General features: G+C 28.2%; 1 protein-coding gene across 2 annotated transcripts; it reads right to left on the bottom strand.

Moving 5' to 3' along the window:
- Nucleotides 1-1,084: 1,084 nt before the first annotated feature.
- Nucleotides 1,085-18,678, bottom strand: LOC113513602 (uncharacterized). 2 transcript variants are annotated; one of them, XM_052903520.1, is made up of 4 exons: nucleotides 18,318-18,678; nucleotides 7,063-7,129; nucleotides 5,383-5,463; nucleotides 1,085-3,534 (listed from the first exon to the last, which is right to left on the bottom strand). In XM_052903520.1, the coding sequence occupies exons 2-4, from the start codon at nucleotides 7,115-7,117 to the stop codon at nucleotides 3,011-3,013; spliced, it is 660 nt and encodes a 219-aa protein (XP_052759480.1). In that variant the 5' UTR covers nucleotides 7,118-7,129; nucleotides 18,318-18,678; the 3' UTR covers nucleotides 1,085-3,010. The 2 variants fall into 2 exon arrangements, with proteins under 2 accessions (XP_052759480.1, XP_026753398.1); XM_026897597.3 differs by lacking the exon at nucleotides 18,318-18,678 and adding an exon at nucleotides 12,792-13,444 and having other exon boundaries at nucleotides 1,086-3,534.
- Between the last annotated feature and the right edge of the window lie 2,228 nt (nucleotides 18,679-20,906).

The following is a 20,906-nucleotide window of genomic DNA, read 5'->3' as shown; positions in this document are numbered from 1 at the left end:
TTATAGTGTTTTTAAACAGACATTCTCGTAACAACTGGGAAAATTGCTGGATTCCTTACTTTATGATCGGACTTATAGTTGGAAATTTAATTTAATGTAAAAACTAGTTCAGTCACTATGAACTTACGTGAATTTTCTAAATAAGTACGCGTGTTCTAAAAACTTGTATCTTAACCTTCACAAAATATATCAATAAACACATATCTGATATTCAAAACGTAAAAATAAAAAAGTAAAATTTTTGTTCATACATCCGCCAAATCCTTTTCGAGCTTATATTGCATATATGAACTTCGCTATTCGTCTATTTTTTTAACATACTTGTTGCTAAGTTTTTTCTCTTTTACATAACCAATTTATATACTTTTAACTTAGTTATGTTTCGCGGCTTTGTCCGCATGAATATTTTGAAATATACTTTCACATTTGCAATATTGGTAGAATCTAAGGCTACGCTCGTCGAAAAACAAACATATATAAAAATAAACATATATAATAATGAAATAACTTCATACTATTGAAATTAACCGCTCCATGCAACCTTACCATTATTTGATAAAAGGATTCATGCGAATAATAATATGGTTTAAATTAGTAAAGACCCGTTCCATTAAATTTCTATGAACAGCCGCTTCCCATTTCACTTATTAACACACCATGGACTTGCCCACGCCTCGTGTGTTCTATTCATTAAAACAAAGGATGCTTTTAACTTCAAAAATATGTTGATATGAATATGTAATGTAATACCATCGTTAATAATTATGAAACCTACTTTACAAATCTTAGATTATAAAGTAAGATAGATTGATAATATAAAAAAGAGAAAACATAATCACATATATATTAGAGCGAGATAGAAATCTAAGATACCTTCAAAATGTAAGTTCTAATTGAATTCGTACTTCCGTACAATGAATAACTAAAAACACAAAATAACAGATACACTTTTTACAAGTTTCTTACGTACCTCCCTAAAAGAGTACCGAATTATAAAAAAAAGTATATTTTGATTGTATAGGTAAATAAAAAACAAAATTTATACATATCATTTTTATTCACAGTATTTTTATTTAATTTTGAATATTGAAATGGAAATATGTGCTCCAGATTTATTTAAAAACAAAACTTATTCCATATAGTGACAGTACATTATAAAATCAATATTTTCAGTAGGTATATATGTTTGCTGTTTACAATAATGTTGTAAGTATATGATAATATAAGATATAAGAATGATCATAAGTATATAACTTAATTTTCTAATTTTTGCATCAAAAAATTGTATAAAACTGTCAACTTTAACGAACACACTAGATAATAATAAAATAAACTCAATGATATAAATGGTGATACAGAATAATAAAGAAAAAATCAGTTTTTCATAACTTAATTAATTTTCTAATTTTAAAATTCGGATTAATTCAAGACTGTAGTTTATTTCGTTCAAATGTTAAAGACGCGTGATATGCCTACGGGCGGACAGAGAGCCTCGTAACTGTAATATCAGTAACGCCTTCAGTATTGTATACCCTAAAGTAACTTAACATTTAAATTTATATACCAACAATGAATACGCTAAATTAACTGCTGATAATTGTAATAAAATTACCTTTATACTACTGACAAATATGCATATAAATTCAGGTAATTAAATAACATGACATATGATTAATACTTACTTTAATATTTTATTTAATAAAAAATACTGACTTGAAACTTAACAAAATTAGAACTGAAAGAATATTCACAATTATCGGAATTATGGTCTTTAGCTTTTTTTATTCATGTTGATGAACCTATAAATAAAGTAATACGAAAGTAATATAAGATTTTCAAGTGTAAATTGATGTTTGTTTTTGAATATGTCTGTGACTTAAATAACATATCTATAAGGTGTTAATAGATAAAGACTCCTAGAATTTCCATAAACTAAATTGTCCAGAGTTTTAAAGTACTTATTCATAATTTCTTATATTCCAGAAAAAAATATATGACCTCAATTATTTAACTCCACTCAACCACAATAATTTTGATATATTGTACTCAAAGATTAAAATTAAATAAGATGTATTTAAAATCAAGATTTTTGTACTTAAGCAATTAAATCATTAGGTACTTAAAACACTTGATGCTACTATTACATTTTAAAATTGTCTTTGATAACTGTTTACATTAAAACCCAGAACAATTATTATGTTTTACACATCATATTGTTTTGGGTTACACATATCATTGTTTACAGCTATTTGAACACTTAATATTGAAATTTAAAATTTAATAATTACTTACCTAAACTTGTGAAACGTACTAATCATGAGAAAACTATAAATAAACATCAGGATAAAAAATTTGTTTCAACAAAAAAAGAAATATAATGTTTATTATTATATTTAAGTATTCCGAAATCAATATTTGTAATAAAAAAAAGTATAACTATCAATCTATAATACGAAGGTATAAAAATGTTAAATATAAAAATAACTTTATACATAATACATGGAAATAAGTATATTAAAGCCTTTATATTACATTACACTCAATTATATTGACAAACTTTAAAATAAATATGTTATTATACAGATTTATTTATAAAAGTATTCTTTATAATGAGTACTTAATTGTTTAATGGCTAACTAACAATTATAGAATTATATCGAAGTTAAATCACAGTCTTTGCTAAATTGATGAGTTTCTATTCATAAAATCATTATAAATAATTACACGATGAACTTTTTCTATTTAAGTAATTTATATGCTGCAATTTGTTTTGTAATTAAATATTCATAAATCTCATATAATTAAAATATTTTGTAAAAACAAAATTAGGCCCGAATTTTGGGGTACAAAAATTTAGCTATAAAGCAATCCTTGTTATATATATGTATATATATATTGCTGTAAACATAATGATTACTTCACTTTCTATAGATCGGTTTCACTTTTTGGTCCCGAAGTCTACCAAAATTACACTATTAGTTTTACCATAACACAATTAACATCACTTTGTCTATCTCACTGCTGAAACTGCAACGACAATGTTTCTTCTACTCTTATTTCTATTCAGTTTTACTATCCTATAATTGAACTTATGTTTTTCATGAAAGTCTACATCTTTTTTCGATTTCTTCATGCGAGATTCTTTTAATTTTTCTTTCACTTTTATCCATCGATCGTTTTTCCAATCATATTTTTTCCCCATATTCATTAAAATATCTTCGAATTTTGGCCAATTATAGTCTGTTGATTTCGGTTCGGTGCGCACAAAGTCAATATCATTTGTGAAAATTACATGTCTATTCACTTCTGACTCGTTCGCAATACGTTGTTTAAGGAAACGTGGAAAAGGTACCTCACTGGTGGCAGATTGTATATCCAGTTTTATTCTCTCTTGTTTGTTCCTGTTCTTTGTCACTAAATTGCGACTCCATGTGTTTTGTTCATATTTGTAGTGTATTCTATCAACATTATCCCCCTTAAGCCTCTCGTCTGGGTACTCGTCGTAAAAAGCTTCTATCTCTCCCTCGATTTTATCTGCAAGAAAATTGAAATATGTTGGAAATATTTCTTGCCTTTGTTCAAAAAGACTACTAAAGGAATTAACAGGGTGTGTAACAGTATCGACTTATTTAAGAAACTTTTTCGATAACATACATTTATATGTTCAATATTATTATAAATCATATGTTTGTTTTATAACTCCTCAAAAGAACTAAAAATTTACGATTTTATAAAAAATACAAGTATTTTTAGTACGATACTTATTATGATGAATATAATTTTGATTCGATTTATTGTAATTTGTAGTATATGTTAGTAAAAAGCCTTGATCTACGTTAAGTTTAAATTTATACAAAGTTATATTTTTTTTATACAACTTAGAATGGCAAACAAGCTGACGGTCCACCTAATGGAAAGTGGTAACCATCACCTATAAACATGAGTACTACCATGGACATAACAGAGTAGACTATTTCGCCCACGATACCCCCCATGCGTTGCCATTCCTGAGGACTCAAATGTTATTCCTCTGTACCCTGTAAATTCACGCCATATCGCACCCTTCAAACCGAAACACAGCTATGCAAACACAACTGCTTCACGGTAGAAACACAAATGAGACAGAGGTACCCAAGCAATCGACTTTTGTACAAATATCATCATTATCCCAGCTTAACTATCCACTGCTGAATATAGGCCTCCTCTTTCAACTTGGTTTCGCCAATAGTTGCCACGCTTGGCAGGCTGGTTGGCAACCGCAGTTAGCCTTTGGTGACATATTAAGAGAAACCGTTGTCCATCCCTCAATCATTAAGTTTCTTTAGTCCCCTCTTACGATATCCACGGGAAAATTATGGGTAACCCATTCTATACCGAAATCACACGGCTAATATTAGAATATGTCAAGAGTAAACTAGCTATTTTATGAGTGTGATTGTCTGATATTATTAAAAAATCAACTAGTTGAAGTATATAAGAAGAAACTATACATGCTCATCATCATACTACATCATATTATGCAGATTCATAAATAAAAGAGACAAATTTTTCATGATCACGATCTTAAGATGTGAGAAATGATGTAAGAATTTAACAATATTATTTTATATTAAAAGTATTAATGTTTTTATTTCTTTGATTTTACACATGAAGGAAAAAATAAAAGACAAGAATACTTTTAAATAATTTTTAAACCCTTTTTTTTTTGTTATTTACCTCATAACTTAGTTAGTTCAAAACCGATTTAAAAATTATTTATTTTATCTGATAGGATATACTTATAGATTAATCCTGTAAAAACTTTATAAAAATCGATACAGTGGTTTATTTTTTAAATCAAAATAAATAATAAAAAAAGTTTACAATTGAAGTCGGTTTTTTTAGGACACAATCCTTAATTATTCAGTATACAATTTAGATATTTTGTTTTATTGAACTTATTATTTGAATATCTGAATTTCAATAATACGTTTATCCAAATCAAGATTTAATAACTACCTACATCTAATGAAATAAATTTTTATAAACATAATTATATTTATACAAAATGTTTAATCTTGCTTAATTTAAAATGAATATATAGTCTTTATTTATTATTAAAATATTATATAATATTTGTAAAATATAGATTATGAATGCTTATATTAGGGAGACCTAAACTGATCCACTATGAATCTGATCATACTATGTACTATTTGAGATAGTTATGAAAGTGATATGTAAATATTATATCAAAATTGTTTAGGTACCAAATAAGACAAATAAGGAACACGTAACAGTATCATTTATACACATCTTGCTCGTATCCTTTATCAATACTACGTATATACTTAATGGTATTGGAGGAAAATTGTATCTACAGTTATCATAAATCAAACATACCAGCCATCCTTCTGAATGCTTCAATATCGTGCTGAAGATTTTCTTTCCTTTCTTTTTTCTTCCAATGCCCATCTCCTTGGCCTTAAGAAATAAAGATTTATTTTTAACCCTCAAATAAATTACCGAACAAAGATTTGTTGGTTATGCTGTTTTCGTTTCTAAAAAATATTTATTGTTAGACGAAAATACTTGCCTCTAATATTGTAGGTATGTGATGGTAGATCGTAATGGAGTTTCATAACAATTACATACATATCAACTATTTATGGAGCTATAATTATACACTATTTAATAATCCTATTAAGTATGTATTATTACGTATTAGGTGTAGATGTGGTTAATTATAAAGGTAGCACGAAACCTAAAAAGAGATGGACTGTGTGAAAGATGATACTTTTTTAATGGGTAAAAATGGAATGGTAACTCCGCCTGCACTATTTGTATACGATGGCAGTGACATAATAGGTAAGGAAAAAGTTAGGTCAGTTAACCTGTTGCGAGGAATTTAATAAAAATTAACTATGATGATTTCCAGGGGGAACTGCGTAGAGGTAGACCTGACAGAGTTTATTGTTGGCAAAAGGGCTATTAGATACCATTATTAATAATCTCTTTTTCCTCGAAATATGATACTTTCAGAAGGGCAGTGAATATTGATTGCAAATAGAAATGAGTGGAAGAGAAAAACACATTACACCGACCTCAATGACATAAGATAAAAGCAGAAAGATGATGTTGATCTACCAATCTTGCACACAATATTTTTGAGTTAATTAATTATGAAACCATAACAATATAATTACCTTCATTTTTCGAAAATAAATGTCGCCAAATATATTTAATGCAACGTGTATTTTAATGTAAATGGTTACCGTAACTTCTACATTACTTAAAAAATGTGTTACATGTATCACAATAATGTGATACATGTAACACATTTTTTAACTATGTAAGCATAGTGTGAATACTCCACATACCAGTTTTAATCTTGCATAAGAAACAATGTAGGAGCAAACACTGTTAGAGACAAATATTTTCTTCTAGTAATAAAATAGTATACAGTTCGATGTGATAAGCCCGGATACCAAAGTGCCACAGTTTTACAATACTCAAGTACAACGTTGGTCTTTGGATGTTTCACGACATATGTGGTTTGAGCCATAGACTTTTTATACAAGGTCTAATTTCCAACCCGTCTTTCCACTCGTCTGTACAAAAAATGTGAAACAAAACACGAACGACGCAGTTTGCGTGACTTTTTGTTATATTTTATATAAAAGCTGTATTTTTCTTTCGAGTGAAACATAAAAACATAACTAAATAAAAAAACTATCACCATCAATCACATCATTACAACCTATTCATCATCCGTTCGTGAACATAGATCTCGCTGATAATTCACCAGAAAACACTAATGTAAATAATCATCATCTGAAATACCACTTGGTTATTAAACTGGTCGATTGAATTATTATATGGTTTTATTTGAATAAAAACAAAGTCCTATACTAAGCTATATTACAAACGAAATTATAAAATTTCCTAGTAGTTAAATGTACCTTGTCAGTAAGTATATAACAGGTAACATGTAGTGATGACTCTTGTTTTACAATTTATTATAATAACAGCTCCATTGTTATTTTAGCTAGGAAAAACATTAAATGAAATATTCATACTCACCTATACAAATAGTGAAGAGAATCAAATAACATGTATAAGGCAAGCCACCCGCCATTTTCTACGTAACCTGTAACAATAATAAGAATTTCATTTTTTAGCTCTGTTTATCCCAAAGGGAAGGGCAAAGGACTCTGCCCTAATATCGTAAGGCTTACATATTATATATCAAAAATAATTCTGACAATATTAAAACCTTAGATTATATAGAATATGCCCATACAAATGCTTCGAGAAAAGCGGGTCAACTTTTTTGTACATTTTTGCGTGATGAATAGTATGAGTGTTTCCTTTAGAACTTAAATATTTAATACATTGTGTGCGTAAATATATAGAACATTGATAAAAAAAAAGGTTAGCTGATTTGACATTTAGCTGACAAAAAGTTGACCCGTTTTTGGGACTCGATGCTCTATCTATATAATCTAAGATTAAAACCTACTTCTAACTTGAATAAACCTGCATAATACAAGTTTCTGTAATATATAATGTAATATATGATGATAATAAAATATAAATATATAAATACTACCGGACACAGTACATAGCGCCATCTAGTCCTAAACTAAGCAAAGCTCGTACTATGAATAGTAGACAATAGATAAAAAATTTTGAATACTTTTTGTTTGTAAATACATATACGTTGTATATAGAAAACACCCAGACTATTATAAAGAAATATACTCATGAATTTATATTGTGCAAAAATCGGACCCGCGACACCGGAAGATGAAGCGGTATGTTGAACTGCTACATCAGCATGGTCGCCATGCGTAATATGAATAATGTAATATAATTAAGAAAACAAAAGGATGACGAAGGATTCAGCAAATCTCGCGTTTTGAATATAATATGTAGGAACATTACGCAAATCCAACAGCCGGATACTTAATTAAAATAAACTTAAATGTTTAAGCTACAAGGATTGAATTAAACATTATACAAATTTAGCAATTAAATTTGAAATTTAATAGCCTATAATAATAAATACTTAACATTCAAATTTCATAATTTTAAGACAGAAAAATTATCTGTTTGGTTTAAAATTGACAAAGATTAACAGAACTTAAAAATTCTGTTCAGTTATGTACTCGTATTAAAAAAAACATGTAACACACACACAAAAGAAATGCTACATATACAAAAGAATATTTCCTTTTTTAAATCTTTTGTATAGATATGCTTGTTTATTTACTTCCGTATATATAGGTATAGGATCAAAAGAGTTTCTTATTATTTATTATTTTTGTCCGCGAATCTGTATAAGTAGATCTCTATTACCTCCTACAAAAGGGATCTTCTCAGAATTATGCTATTAATGTACGCAGGTCCACATAGCTCCGATTTATTAAGGACTCTCCCATTTCTCAATATTAGGTAGAGTCAGTCCCAGTGTTTAACAACCAGGCACTATAATTTTTTTATGCAACTTAGAATGGCCAACAAACTGACGGCCCATCTGCTTGAAAGTTGTAACCGTCGCCTATTAACATGAACAGTACCAAGGACAACAGAGCACACTTTGTCCCTTATGATAATTTTCATGCGTTGCCATTCCGGAGGGCTAAAGAGTAAGGGCTATGCCTTTGTACACTACAATTTGAAACCGACAATTTACCGTCAAAACTCTTTAAGCAACCCTTACTATATAATATAAAAGTTTGTTACTTCTTGGCGCCTTAATGGCTTGACCAATTATCAGAAAAAGACACAGTTTATTTTTTGTTTCACTTCATTAATATTACCTTAATCACGCAGATGAAGTTGTGAGAGAAATTTAGTAAATAATAATTATATATTGCTAACTTTTACTAACGACTTCATCTACGTGACCAGGATATGTTCACTGGAAATGTAGCTTATATTTTCTCCATCTCATATATATAGATATAGATATATATATATATATATATATATATATATATATATATATATATATATATATATATATATATATATATATATATATATATATATATATATATATATATATATATATATATGACACCGACGTCTAACCCAAAAATATACTTATTCTGAATAAAGATAAATATAATAAACAAACTTACTTTCACATTTTCATATAATATTATTAAGAATTAAAAAAATATTTTTATTTTCGTTCATCAATTGGTCGTTAGGTTGTTAATTATATTAATTTATAATTATTAACTTTGTGGAAATCAAAACTTTTGAAACCAAGCAGTCACAGTTTATTATATAAGAAAAACAACCCTACCTATTAAGGTACCTATGCCCTTTGTCTAACTTTACCCTTTACAGCTATAAGGTTTCGCAGTCAAATATGCCATAATTAATTTGTTGAAAGAATATTAGAATCATATGAAAATTAACACTAGAGTTAACACTAGAGTTACGAATAGGTACAATTATACAAAAAAAAATAATGGATAAAAATAAACATTCATTTACTTAAAAGATTCTCCAATAAATTAAGGATACCTTTAAGAATAAAAAAAAGGAAAATTGGGATACAATACGAGTATAGTTAATTCATATTAAAGAGCTTCTTTATTAATTTCCTTCATGGAGCGTAAAAAAATAATGACAATTTCAATATTCAGTGTTTTATATTTACATTGTTTAAATTTTATTTTTTTATAATACAATAAAAAAATATTATTTATTTTTCAATAGCTAACAAGTAGTAGCTGATGGCAGTCATCAGCTAATAAATAGAATGAATATCATGGGTAATCGATACAGGGTAATGCCCATGGAACTTATATATCATGTGAAATCATTTCTGAGCAGTGAGATCTTCATTAATTAAAAATTATAAATTCAATTTGGAAACTCTCTATTCTCAAAGTAATAAAACTGGATGATCTAATTAGCATTATTTTATTTTTTGATGACTGATCATTTACCAATAGGTATAGATTTATTTTAGCCATAGATTTTAATAGAACGTTTATGATGACTTGGGTGTCTATGTCATCTGAATAATCTGACAAAAGACAATGTCTTAAAATTCATTGCGAATAACAACCCTCAGAAATAAATAGTTTATGAAATTGATACATGTTTTAATATCTAATTTAGTAATAATATGACCGACAATAATTATTAATCTGAAATCTTTCTACAATATTAATAACTTTCGTGATATATTTTTATTTATACATACAGATATCAAAGAAAAGTTGATAGAGATCAAAAAGTAACATAAAACCTACGTACTTAACTTAAATTGTAATCTAGTATAAGTGCGTATCATGGAGTATACATTTTGCGTACAAAGGCTTTATACCGTCGTTCTCCGGTTTGCCAAATAACCTAACGAGATTTAGAGAAGGTGCTAGCTTTTATGTAAACAGCTTCCGTTAAGATAAACCCTTGCCGTATTTAAGTTACATTATATATTAGATACATTATTTTGTAGTTATGGCGTTTTAAAAAACCAACGATAATTGTTATGCTTAACTAAATTATTACTCATATTTTTACAGATTTTTTTTCTAAACAGATCTTAGATTATAAGTGAAACATAACTAAGATCATAACAGTTGATGATGTCAAGACCTAGGTAGGTAGGGGGAAAAATTAATGTGTTTAAATGATAATCTTTGAAAAAAGGCCGGAAGGAAGCTGTTATGTTTTTATAATTAGTGAGACATTCGAATTTGACAAATGAAGAGGTAACTATTTACCTACCACTGACGGAGAATAAAATAATATTTTACGACTTCAAGCAATTCATATTTTATGGAGTCATTATTGTGGTTTGTTAAAATTAGATTTATTTTGCCCCTCAATATCGCACCGGCTGAAAGTGAACGGTGGTGACTTTTTAATTTGATTCGATTTCTATGGCCCCTTTCTAATATTAAAAAATCTAATTATAGCAGTTTAATTACACCTTTTTCTATAATTATATTTGCAAATTTTTATTCGAAATATCTATTACATCATTTGATAAAAGTATATTTGAAATAAAAATGTTAATTAGAATAAAATAAAAAGAAAAGAAACCTAACCGTGTACCTAATTTTATTCGAAAACGCTTAGTAGTTTTTGTATGAAAGAGTGACAAACATCCATTCACTCATCGGTCGTTACAAAATTTCGTTTTTGTTATATTATTATTAGATTTATCAATATCTTGTTAGTAGTAGTAGTAATTATTCTCATAGAGACTTGGGAAGGTTAAAAAACGTAAAAAACTTTTAAAATAAATTAATTTAAATTTATTTTAAAATTAAATATTTTTTTATAATTATGTTATAGGGAAGATATTTTCTTTATTCAGTTTCTCAATTTCCCTTTTGAAATTCATAAAATTAGTATTAAAGATTTTTTTATGTAAATAGACTATTAAAAAATTTCAAATACAATTTATCGTCACAATTTTTTTCAACAAACACAGTATTATAATTTATTTTATTTGCATTTAATCGTAATTCAAAGTTTGAAATAACAAGTAGCTATAATATGTAGATACATATTATACTTAACTATAAATAACAATTATTTAAAAATATTATGTAATTCATAATAACTTGTATTAACACAATATAAACACGTTTTTACTTCATTTAAAAAGGATTTTAACAATTTATCAAAAACTCTTTAACTCTACCTAAACATTTTAAGGTATGTTAAACCTATTTTGTAAATGAAGCAAATAACTTATGGTATTTAGTATATTATATATATATATATATATATATATATATATATATATATATATATATATATATATTCTTTATTGCACTTGTAAGTTAGATATAAAATAATGTATTTATAAATGTTGTGAGCAAGAGTGGACTTATCTCTGACAGACCTCTTCCAGTAAACCCAGCACAGTAAGAAAGCATTTCGTTAGCGTGCAACTGAAGTGCTACAAATATTAATACATAAACAAATATACAATTAAATAAAATATTAAAATATATAATAAAATATTACATAAATACATACACTATAAATACATATAATACCTACCTACTTTTAATTATTATTATTTGAATTAATAATGCTTAAAAAGTCGTTATAAAGAAATATAATTATATTTATATCATATATATACAAGAAATTCACAGTAAGTCTTACAATGTTTAGGGTCTGCACAGGTAATTAAGCCAAATGAAAGCTTTTGTGCTACTACTACATTCAATAAAGGTGGCGTCTCTTTGATGCTATAATAGTCTATAGGCTTAGAAATTCTGTCTTTGCTTCTATACTACAAACACTTATTAAATACCTATTCTATTAACGACATCCATTTCATTCAATGTAATTATGTCTTTTTTTATACAGATACATTATTAATCTATTTTTGGATTGGTACAAAAATACTGTATATTTAATATGCCTATTAAAATAACATATATAATATAATATTAAAAACGAAAATATAGTATTTTGAAGGGCTTTAAAAGGATAGATTTAGATACACGCCAGTCTATTTATAAAATATATAGTATACTAGATTGATCTTTCTTTATTTTTAGATATATATTTTTTTTTTTACAAGTATAACAATTTTTGAAAAATATCAAATCTTTCATTACATACTCTTAAATTGTAAAACTGTGCCCTGCCGCTACTCTACGTTTCCAAGGCTCTGTAGTCTGCTTAAGATATCCTTATAACAATAAAATTTATAATTTTATTTGTTTACAGTCATAGTAAGTATATTTATGTATTCTGTAAGCAAATATTATGAAAAATGCAAGGACAAGAATAATATCGATAAAATAAATTACCTTTAAATGTTGTAGCAGACACTCCTCAAAGCTTGAGATCTTTAATAAAATACTGTCTTTGATTCCTTAGCAATTCTCAGCATAAACGCAACTTCGAATGTAGTCACAAAACTTTTTCTCTTCCGTTACGAATTTGTTTTTACTCGATAGTCCGAAAGTACGTACTCTCCTATCCGACTATCCTGCGAGACTGATGTGCTCGAGCCGCCAGTTGGCGGACTCCATTTTCCCTACCCTTTCCCTCAATCGGCTCAACTTTTCCATTTCCACATACCTACAACATTACTCGTTCTGTTTGTTAGTACCAGATATATTTCCAGTAGGAACGAGCAATGAACGCGCTATTTATTCATGTTAACGAGCGATGTTTTTCTATACTGATGTGTAGTAAATGTTTCGGCCTGGTTTTTCCTACCATTCTACGTTAGTCCTCTTTATTCCGGCATGCTGAAATTTGTATTGCATGTCTGCAAGGTGAGCTTTTCAATCAAACAACCTTTCGAGATTCTATAGAAATAGCTTGAGCGCCATTAATATCAGACAGTTAATTAACTCTTGAGCTAGCCAACTATTCATTTACCATTAATAGCTTGGAATCAAAATAACTGTTTACCTACAGTTACTATAGGTATTTGGTAATAAAGGCAGTTAATTTAGATAGTAGGTATATGTATGTTATTTATATTAGACCTTGAATTAACTAAGAGAATAATAATGACGACAGATAGTTAACTCATAACTTTAAATTTACTAGGTACTTTTTGAAATATTTAATTAAATTATATAATAACAAATTTCTTAAAAAATATTTGTATATTTGTATTTCAATTATAATTTTAAACAATAAAAACAGTTGTAAAATTCATTTTAAGCCCACTTTTCCTTTAATTTTTTTAATATTAAATTAATTTTATTAAAATTCATTTTTCCCGTATATTTTAAATAAAATATACGGGGGAAACACATACATACAGAATCCACTTGAAACGTAAATTATTAAAGAACTATTTTAATTCTCTGATTAAGAATAATTAAAAGTAATATTTATTAAATTCCATAAATTTTTATTTCATAAAAAAATATTCCTTAACAATGTAATTCTCTTAGTTGTTCTTGTCTATATACAAGACAGTTTTATTAGATACATACTCGTATGTTCGACGTAACGGGTTGAATAAAACGAAGTCATTAAAGCGGTTGTCGTTTACAAAAATGTCCATTAATGTAACCCTCCTCAAATTCTATCTAAGCTAGAGGATCAAGGCTTTGTCTTTGGCGATATTTTTTCAAGGCTTTTTTAGGCCTGTCGACTTCTGTTACTCGCCTCTTTTATAAAGCCACGCATGGAAATACGTACACATTTTGTGAACCCACCTACGAGTAGATACGTGTTTGATTTTGTAAAGTCATCTACAAGAATTGGGATAACACTAAGTCAACCGTCGTATTTTATTTTTACGGCACATTAATGGATTAATTTAGTCGCTAGTGATTCCGGATCAATTAGGAATAAAAGATGAGATGGAAGTCAAGTCTATTGGCGCATCCTTTCTCATTCTCATTTTATTGTCCTTTTAAGGGAATGTTTCATTAGGGAAACTGGGCATTTTCACAAAAAAATATATAGGTCTTGAAAAACGATAAAAAAATTTAATCCCCTTTATGGAATTGATAATTGAAAATGCCATGTTTGTATAGAAAGATCAAGGTTATTGTCGTTTTTGACACATATTACTTTGAGAAAAATATTCAGTTTTATTGGTAATTTGTCCCTTAAAACGTATAGGTATATGTATAGACTCGATTCACTATTTGAATTGGCTGTAGGATTAACGCTATAATTGATTCATCAAACCATTAATTCACGCTGTCACATTCAATGTAGATAATCCGTACATGTTTTGTTACAGTCAAATATCTGAGTCATACTGTATTGTTAAAAATAATTACTATATATACTTACATTTCATATAAAATGTGACATAACTCAATCAAAGTTTTAGACTTTTACTCTCTTTTAAAACTGATCAATTTGTTGGACAATTTTTGAAAACTACTAACTAGTATATAACTAGAACCTATAATGTTTAATCTATGTTCAGTCTATGTTCTAATAATACTTAGAATAACAAACAGCTAGGAGCTAATGGAAATTGGATGCTGACAAAACTGACATTTAGAACACCATCGAATATACATCATGCGTTGCCATCCTGAGTCCTCAAGAATGGCAATGCATGGGGGATATCATGGGCGAAACAGTATACTCTGTTATGTCCATGGTACTGTTCATATATATAGGCGATGGCTATCACTTTCCATCAGGTGGGCCGTCAGTTTGTTTACCATTTTAAGTTGCATAAAAAAAATATCTTGTGTCAATGGCCCTAAAAATATTCTTCATATAATATTCACTTCTGAGAACCTGAAATAAAATTCTATTCAAATGTTTATAACAATAATTTTGAAATTTCATAATAAACTATAGTAGCATTTCGCAGTTTCACTTATGTGAGTTAGTATATAAAGTATCCTATATGCTTAGGTTATAGGTTATTAGGTAACCTACCCGTGAACCAAATTTCATTGAAGTCCGTTTATTAGTTTTTGAATGAAAGAGTAACCAACATCTACCCATTCACCCATCGTTAGACACTTTCATATTTATAATATTAATAGATATGCATAAATTGTTCATATGCAGGTTAAAGAAATCTATATCGGTACAAAGTGAATAATTAGCATCCTTTTAAGGGAATAGTGGTAGAAATATTAATAACATTTTAGATTTACATAAAAAAAAAACAAAAGACGTAATATGACAAAATAAAGTGAAGACTCCTATACTAAACAGGATTTATTTTTTCTGAATGCTTATTTGATCGTATGGATAATTTTTCTAATATATTCAATGGATAATTTTTTGTTAGTATTCTCAATAAATCTTATTTACTATTTTATTATTTTTGAATTTATTAAAATATGAACTAATTAATAAATATGTTTATGACTATAATCCATGATGGGATAGTCAAATATATTAGTTGACTATTACCGTTACGATTAATGTAGCATTAATCTTGCTTATTTTATTATAATAATTATACACTAACGACCTGCCCTGACTTCGCACGGGCACAATGAAGAAACAATATAGTGTCAGTATTGAGTGATTAATAATAATAATGTTATTTTCATCAAAATAGCTTTCAAAATCCACATAATTTGTATAAATTTTTTTAAACATTCAAATGAAAACAGAAAGGTATATGAGTAATATAAGATGCCATCACTGACTTTTTTATAATTCTAATAAAGAGGGACAATTTCATCATACATTAGGTATATTGTATTATTTATATTTAGTATTTTCGATTAAAGCTCTCAGTCGATTTGATTTCTTACGGCACCTTACCTTACCTACCTTTACCTTATTTCTTACATACAAAATATGTCTATGTAATTGTCTTATTTGTTAGAACATTACCCAATTACATTTGCTACCTGCATATCCTAGCGAAAAATAATTAATAACTAGTAACAGTAAACCAATATTTATGGCAAGTAAACCAATCAGTATCTTGTTCCTCGTATTATTAATAATTTAAATCCATATTTTATATTAAGTAACCCACAGTCCTATATAAAACATAAATTTTAAAAGTATTTTTAAGCAACCTATAATATATCATTTCATGTAATTATATAAACAATAATTTGTATCCGAATGTTATGGCAAGTACAAAATAAGCAAAATGTATAGCGTACCAGATAAGCTTCTGTGATTTTTGGTATGCATATTTGTTATTGTGGTTTTATAGCGATAATAAATAAATTAATAAATATAAAAAAGGTATTTTTGTATATCGTCATCAAATCAAATTCTAATTATAAAATGTATTACAAGCGATTGATATTCAAGGATTATATTGTAATTTTCGAAGGGATCTCTAATTTTTTTTTAAATAAAATATAGCCTTTATTAATCTGATAATGTAGCTTTTTACATTAGATATTATATTTGAATACAGTTAATTACTTATTGAATTTTTCAACTACAATACTTTTTAAATAAAACATCAAATCTTTTCTCTTCATAATATTAATTTAGATTAATAAAATAGGAATAAATGCGAAGTTATCTCTAAAAGAAGTCTCTTCCATTCAACTTAATACACTAGCGACAGAAATAGTGAATAGGAAACGGTAGTGAAAGAGTTGAAAATTCTAATTGTCAATACCAATAAATTTGACCAAAGTCATATATGTATATCGTTAAATAAGTATCTTACTAATATAATAAAATGGTGACTAGACACTGTCTATACATTGGGGATATTTAAAAAAAATTTATGTACTAAGGATTCTCAGTAGCAATGGAAGTCAAAATGATATTTTTTATTATTCTGTCATTACGCAAGAACTAATGCACCAAACTAGGGGGGAAGGGATTGTTAGTAATGGAAATTAAAGGCTCTATTGCTAGCAATATAGCCAAGCAGGTCGACCTCCACGTGGTTCTCCCTGGAAACCATCGTGTTAAATTCCAAGTGTATTCATCACGATGGGCTAACTGACCTGCCTTTTCATTCTCACCTATCATCCCTCACTGGTGCCCCGCCAGCGTATACCGTTAGCGTAGGCGGTGTTTACCATTCCATTATCATCCATTAAAAAAAAATGCACCAAACTTAATGCAGTTTTCAAAGTTATGTTTCTGACTGTCTAACTTAACATCTGGTTTACGTTTTATCTTAATATGCTATTACATGCTACAAGTGGTATATTTCAATGACTTTCCTGCTATTGAAATTCATGCATACGAAATAGCGGTTAAAAGCTAGCTTTTAATAAACTTATACTTCATTCATTTAATACACTTAATTGTGACTTTAAAATTTAAGTGGATAAAAGTAATAATAATAAGTATTATCATAAAATTGAAAAAAAAAACAAATGAATATAAATAATTACTTATCGCTAATTATTGAAAACGTTAGAGGGCCGTGTCTACGTAATTTAAGTGAAAACGAATTTTTAACTTTTAACGTCGATGCAGGATTTCGCCACATCACTCGTCCGGTTCGAAAATATTGTCTGATAGCCGTACCCAAAAAGCTATTTTCGTAAATCGTTAATCAGTCGTCGGGGCGGAAAACTGATAAGGTAGACCTTTCGCCAATTAACTTAATGGTGATTCTTTTTCGGCCTTCGCGTAAATGGCCAGTTTATTTGGTGGTCGATGTAACCGATCGGCATATGTCACTGAGGTTTATATTTACGAGTATATCCGTAATGGAATTGATTTCAGGTTCAAAACAATATTATCCTTTTAATATTTTATTATTAAAATTTTTATTGATATTTGAAATAGAACAGCTTATGGATATTCCATTATCGAATTGATTTTAGGTTAAAATTGAATATTTGCTTATAATATTTTCTCATTAAATTCTGAACGGTGTGGACTGCCGTTCGTTGAGCGTGGACTGTAGGGGCGTTGGTTCAGGCTGGAGTGAAACGCACTGATTACTTTTCTGAAGCCTCCGGTACCGTCTGAAGAGAGTATTTTTCTTCTTGTCCTATTTCTTCTCGAGAGTGTAGTGCGTCGCTGCTCGGATGCGAATGCCGCTCGACGGAAGGCGGCCTATCTTTATACCCGCCCGGTCGCACGATAACATTTTCTAACTCGCGTTAGCGAGTCTGTGCGAGCGGGACGGGGCGAGAGTGAAAGAGACGCGTATCTCTTTAGAACGGTACCATAGGGCATCTATTTATTTATTACAATTTGCTTATTTCTATTTATTTTTACAATTTCTATTCCTTATTCTACTTTCAGGTAATGATAACAACACACAAAAGAATGTTTTATTTAACTTACGCTATAGGTACAATGTAAAATCTATGTAAAAGTAGCAGTATACAAAAACGATTAAAACTACGGACTTAACAACTATAAATTATCTCTATGATTACATATATACAAATAATGTCGCGAACAAATTCTTTATTAAATACAATAGTTAGTAGTATCATTCATCAATTATTAGTAATAATGTAATTAGTTCTCATTTACATTTAAAATAACACGATCCAGGTGACATCGTTTATTTTGTTACTAAGCGATTTCGCAAAGTAAAAAGTATTTCTTTTCATATTTTTGTATACGTAAGTACGTATTACGATACCATATATATTTTTTGCTCCCTTACTTTCCCGTGACTGTACTAAGAGGCGACTAAGGGAACTTAATAGTCGAGGGAGGGCTAACAGCATCCCTCTTAAAACATCACCAAAATGTAACTTTGGTTATCAACTCGACTATCATGCATAGCAACTGGCAAAATTCCCTTTTCTGGCCTATGTTTAGCAACGGACAGTTTTTTTTTTTGGTAGTTGTATATCGTGTAAATAACAGAACGCCCGGCCTTGCAAAAATAAAAATTAGATATTCCATCTTTTCAATCAATTGGATATATTTTTCTATTCCATTTACCTGCTAGATGAACTGTTGCATCATTGTTTATTGTATAGGTAACTGATAATTTTATTTTATAGTTACCATATTTACTTTTGACCCCAACATAATATCAGCGTTTTACTGTTTTGAGGGCAAACTGAGTTGTGACCATTTTTTGTTGTTATAGCACACGCATGAAAATAATAAATTATGTTTCTTCTTTTGTGTTTTTTTTTATATGTATTCTTTTATCTCGCTTTTTGTGTATATCTGTCTGTTGTGATTTGTGTACTGTAAGTAGTGCAAATAAATTATATATCTATATATCGATCTATTTATTATGTGAATATGGACAGTTAATAGTTAACGGCTAATGATGATGGTGATGATAATGATGGTGATATATCTTTACTAATTCTGCGCTGATTTTTAAGATTCTTCCTGCAAGTAATAGGCTATAATTCCGTATTTCTATACTAATCTTATTATGTGTGAAATAGATTTGTTCTACAACAAATTTATAAAATAGGTAATTTTTGTTACGTTTTATTATATATTTTTTTAAATAAGTATATATATCTCCAATAAAGTTAACTGCCTATATATTATTTAATTGAGTATTTTTACCACTATACTTTTAAAAAGGACAATAAAAAATATCTACTATCTATATTACTTGCCTCATTGCGATCTTTTAAAAATGTTTATCATAACCATTATTTCAATAAATACACTAACATATGCTATAATAATATGTAAAAAATGTAAATACACAGCAAAATTAGATACATAAATCCTTAAAATGCAAAAATAAACTAGAAGATAAACTTGACAATGAAGGTTTTAATATGAGATCTATTGAAGTATATAGTAAAAATTAAAAAAAAAAAACACATTAAGGTCAATTTTACAAAAAAAAAAAACAAGATTTAAGTGACTGCCATTCTTATTTCTATTTAGGTTTATCAAAGTTGAGCTCACGAATTTGTTGCGGAAGGCAAATATAAATTTTCACAAAATTAGATTGTTTTGCTCGAGAGTTTTTAAGCTACAAACCACTTTAAAAATAATTGGTAATTTCATTTTCATTATGGCTAATACAGTAGCAATTGTAAAGTTAAAAAGAGTTTTTGCTCGGTAATTATCGTTTGAGAAATAAAAGTAAAAGCGTTACTAAAATTAATCTAATGAGATTTTTATTAGATACTTGAAATACCCTTAGCATTGTTTTCCTTAACTTGGATTTTCTTTAATACATTTATGTATTTGTATTTATACAGCATCTTTAGAAAATATATAATAATAAATAATAATCATCATTGTCATATTAGCCGTTAACTATCCACTGCTGAACATAGACACTCCCTTAATGGAAGGTTTTGCTAGTAGTTGACATGCTTGGCAAGCAGATTAGCAACCGCAATTGAACTTTAGTGATGTTTTAAGAGAGATGCTGCTGCCCATCCCTCAATCATTAAATTTAAATTAAATTCCCGTAGTCGCTTCTTACGATACCCGCGAGAAAGGAAGGAATGATATTTACCTATATCAAAAGATATGAAAAATGATAGGGAATTATTCCTTAATGGAGTATTGTTGACGTTGCGATGAACGTAACATTGATCACATTTCACTGAGCGTATTAAAATTCCTGG

The sequence above is a fragment of the Galleria mellonella genome, unplaced genomic scaffold (genome assembly GCF_026898425.1).
Source record: "Galleria mellonella isolate WM207_F2 unplaced genomic scaffold, CSIRO_AGI_GalMel_v1 utg139, whole genome shotgun sequence".
Lineage (NCBI taxonomy): Eukaryota > Metazoa > Arthropoda > Insecta > Lepidoptera > Pyralidae > Galleria > Galleria mellonella.
The sequence above is the reverse complement of the archived record's forward strand: the minus strand, read 5'-3'. Positions and strand labels throughout refer to the sequence as shown.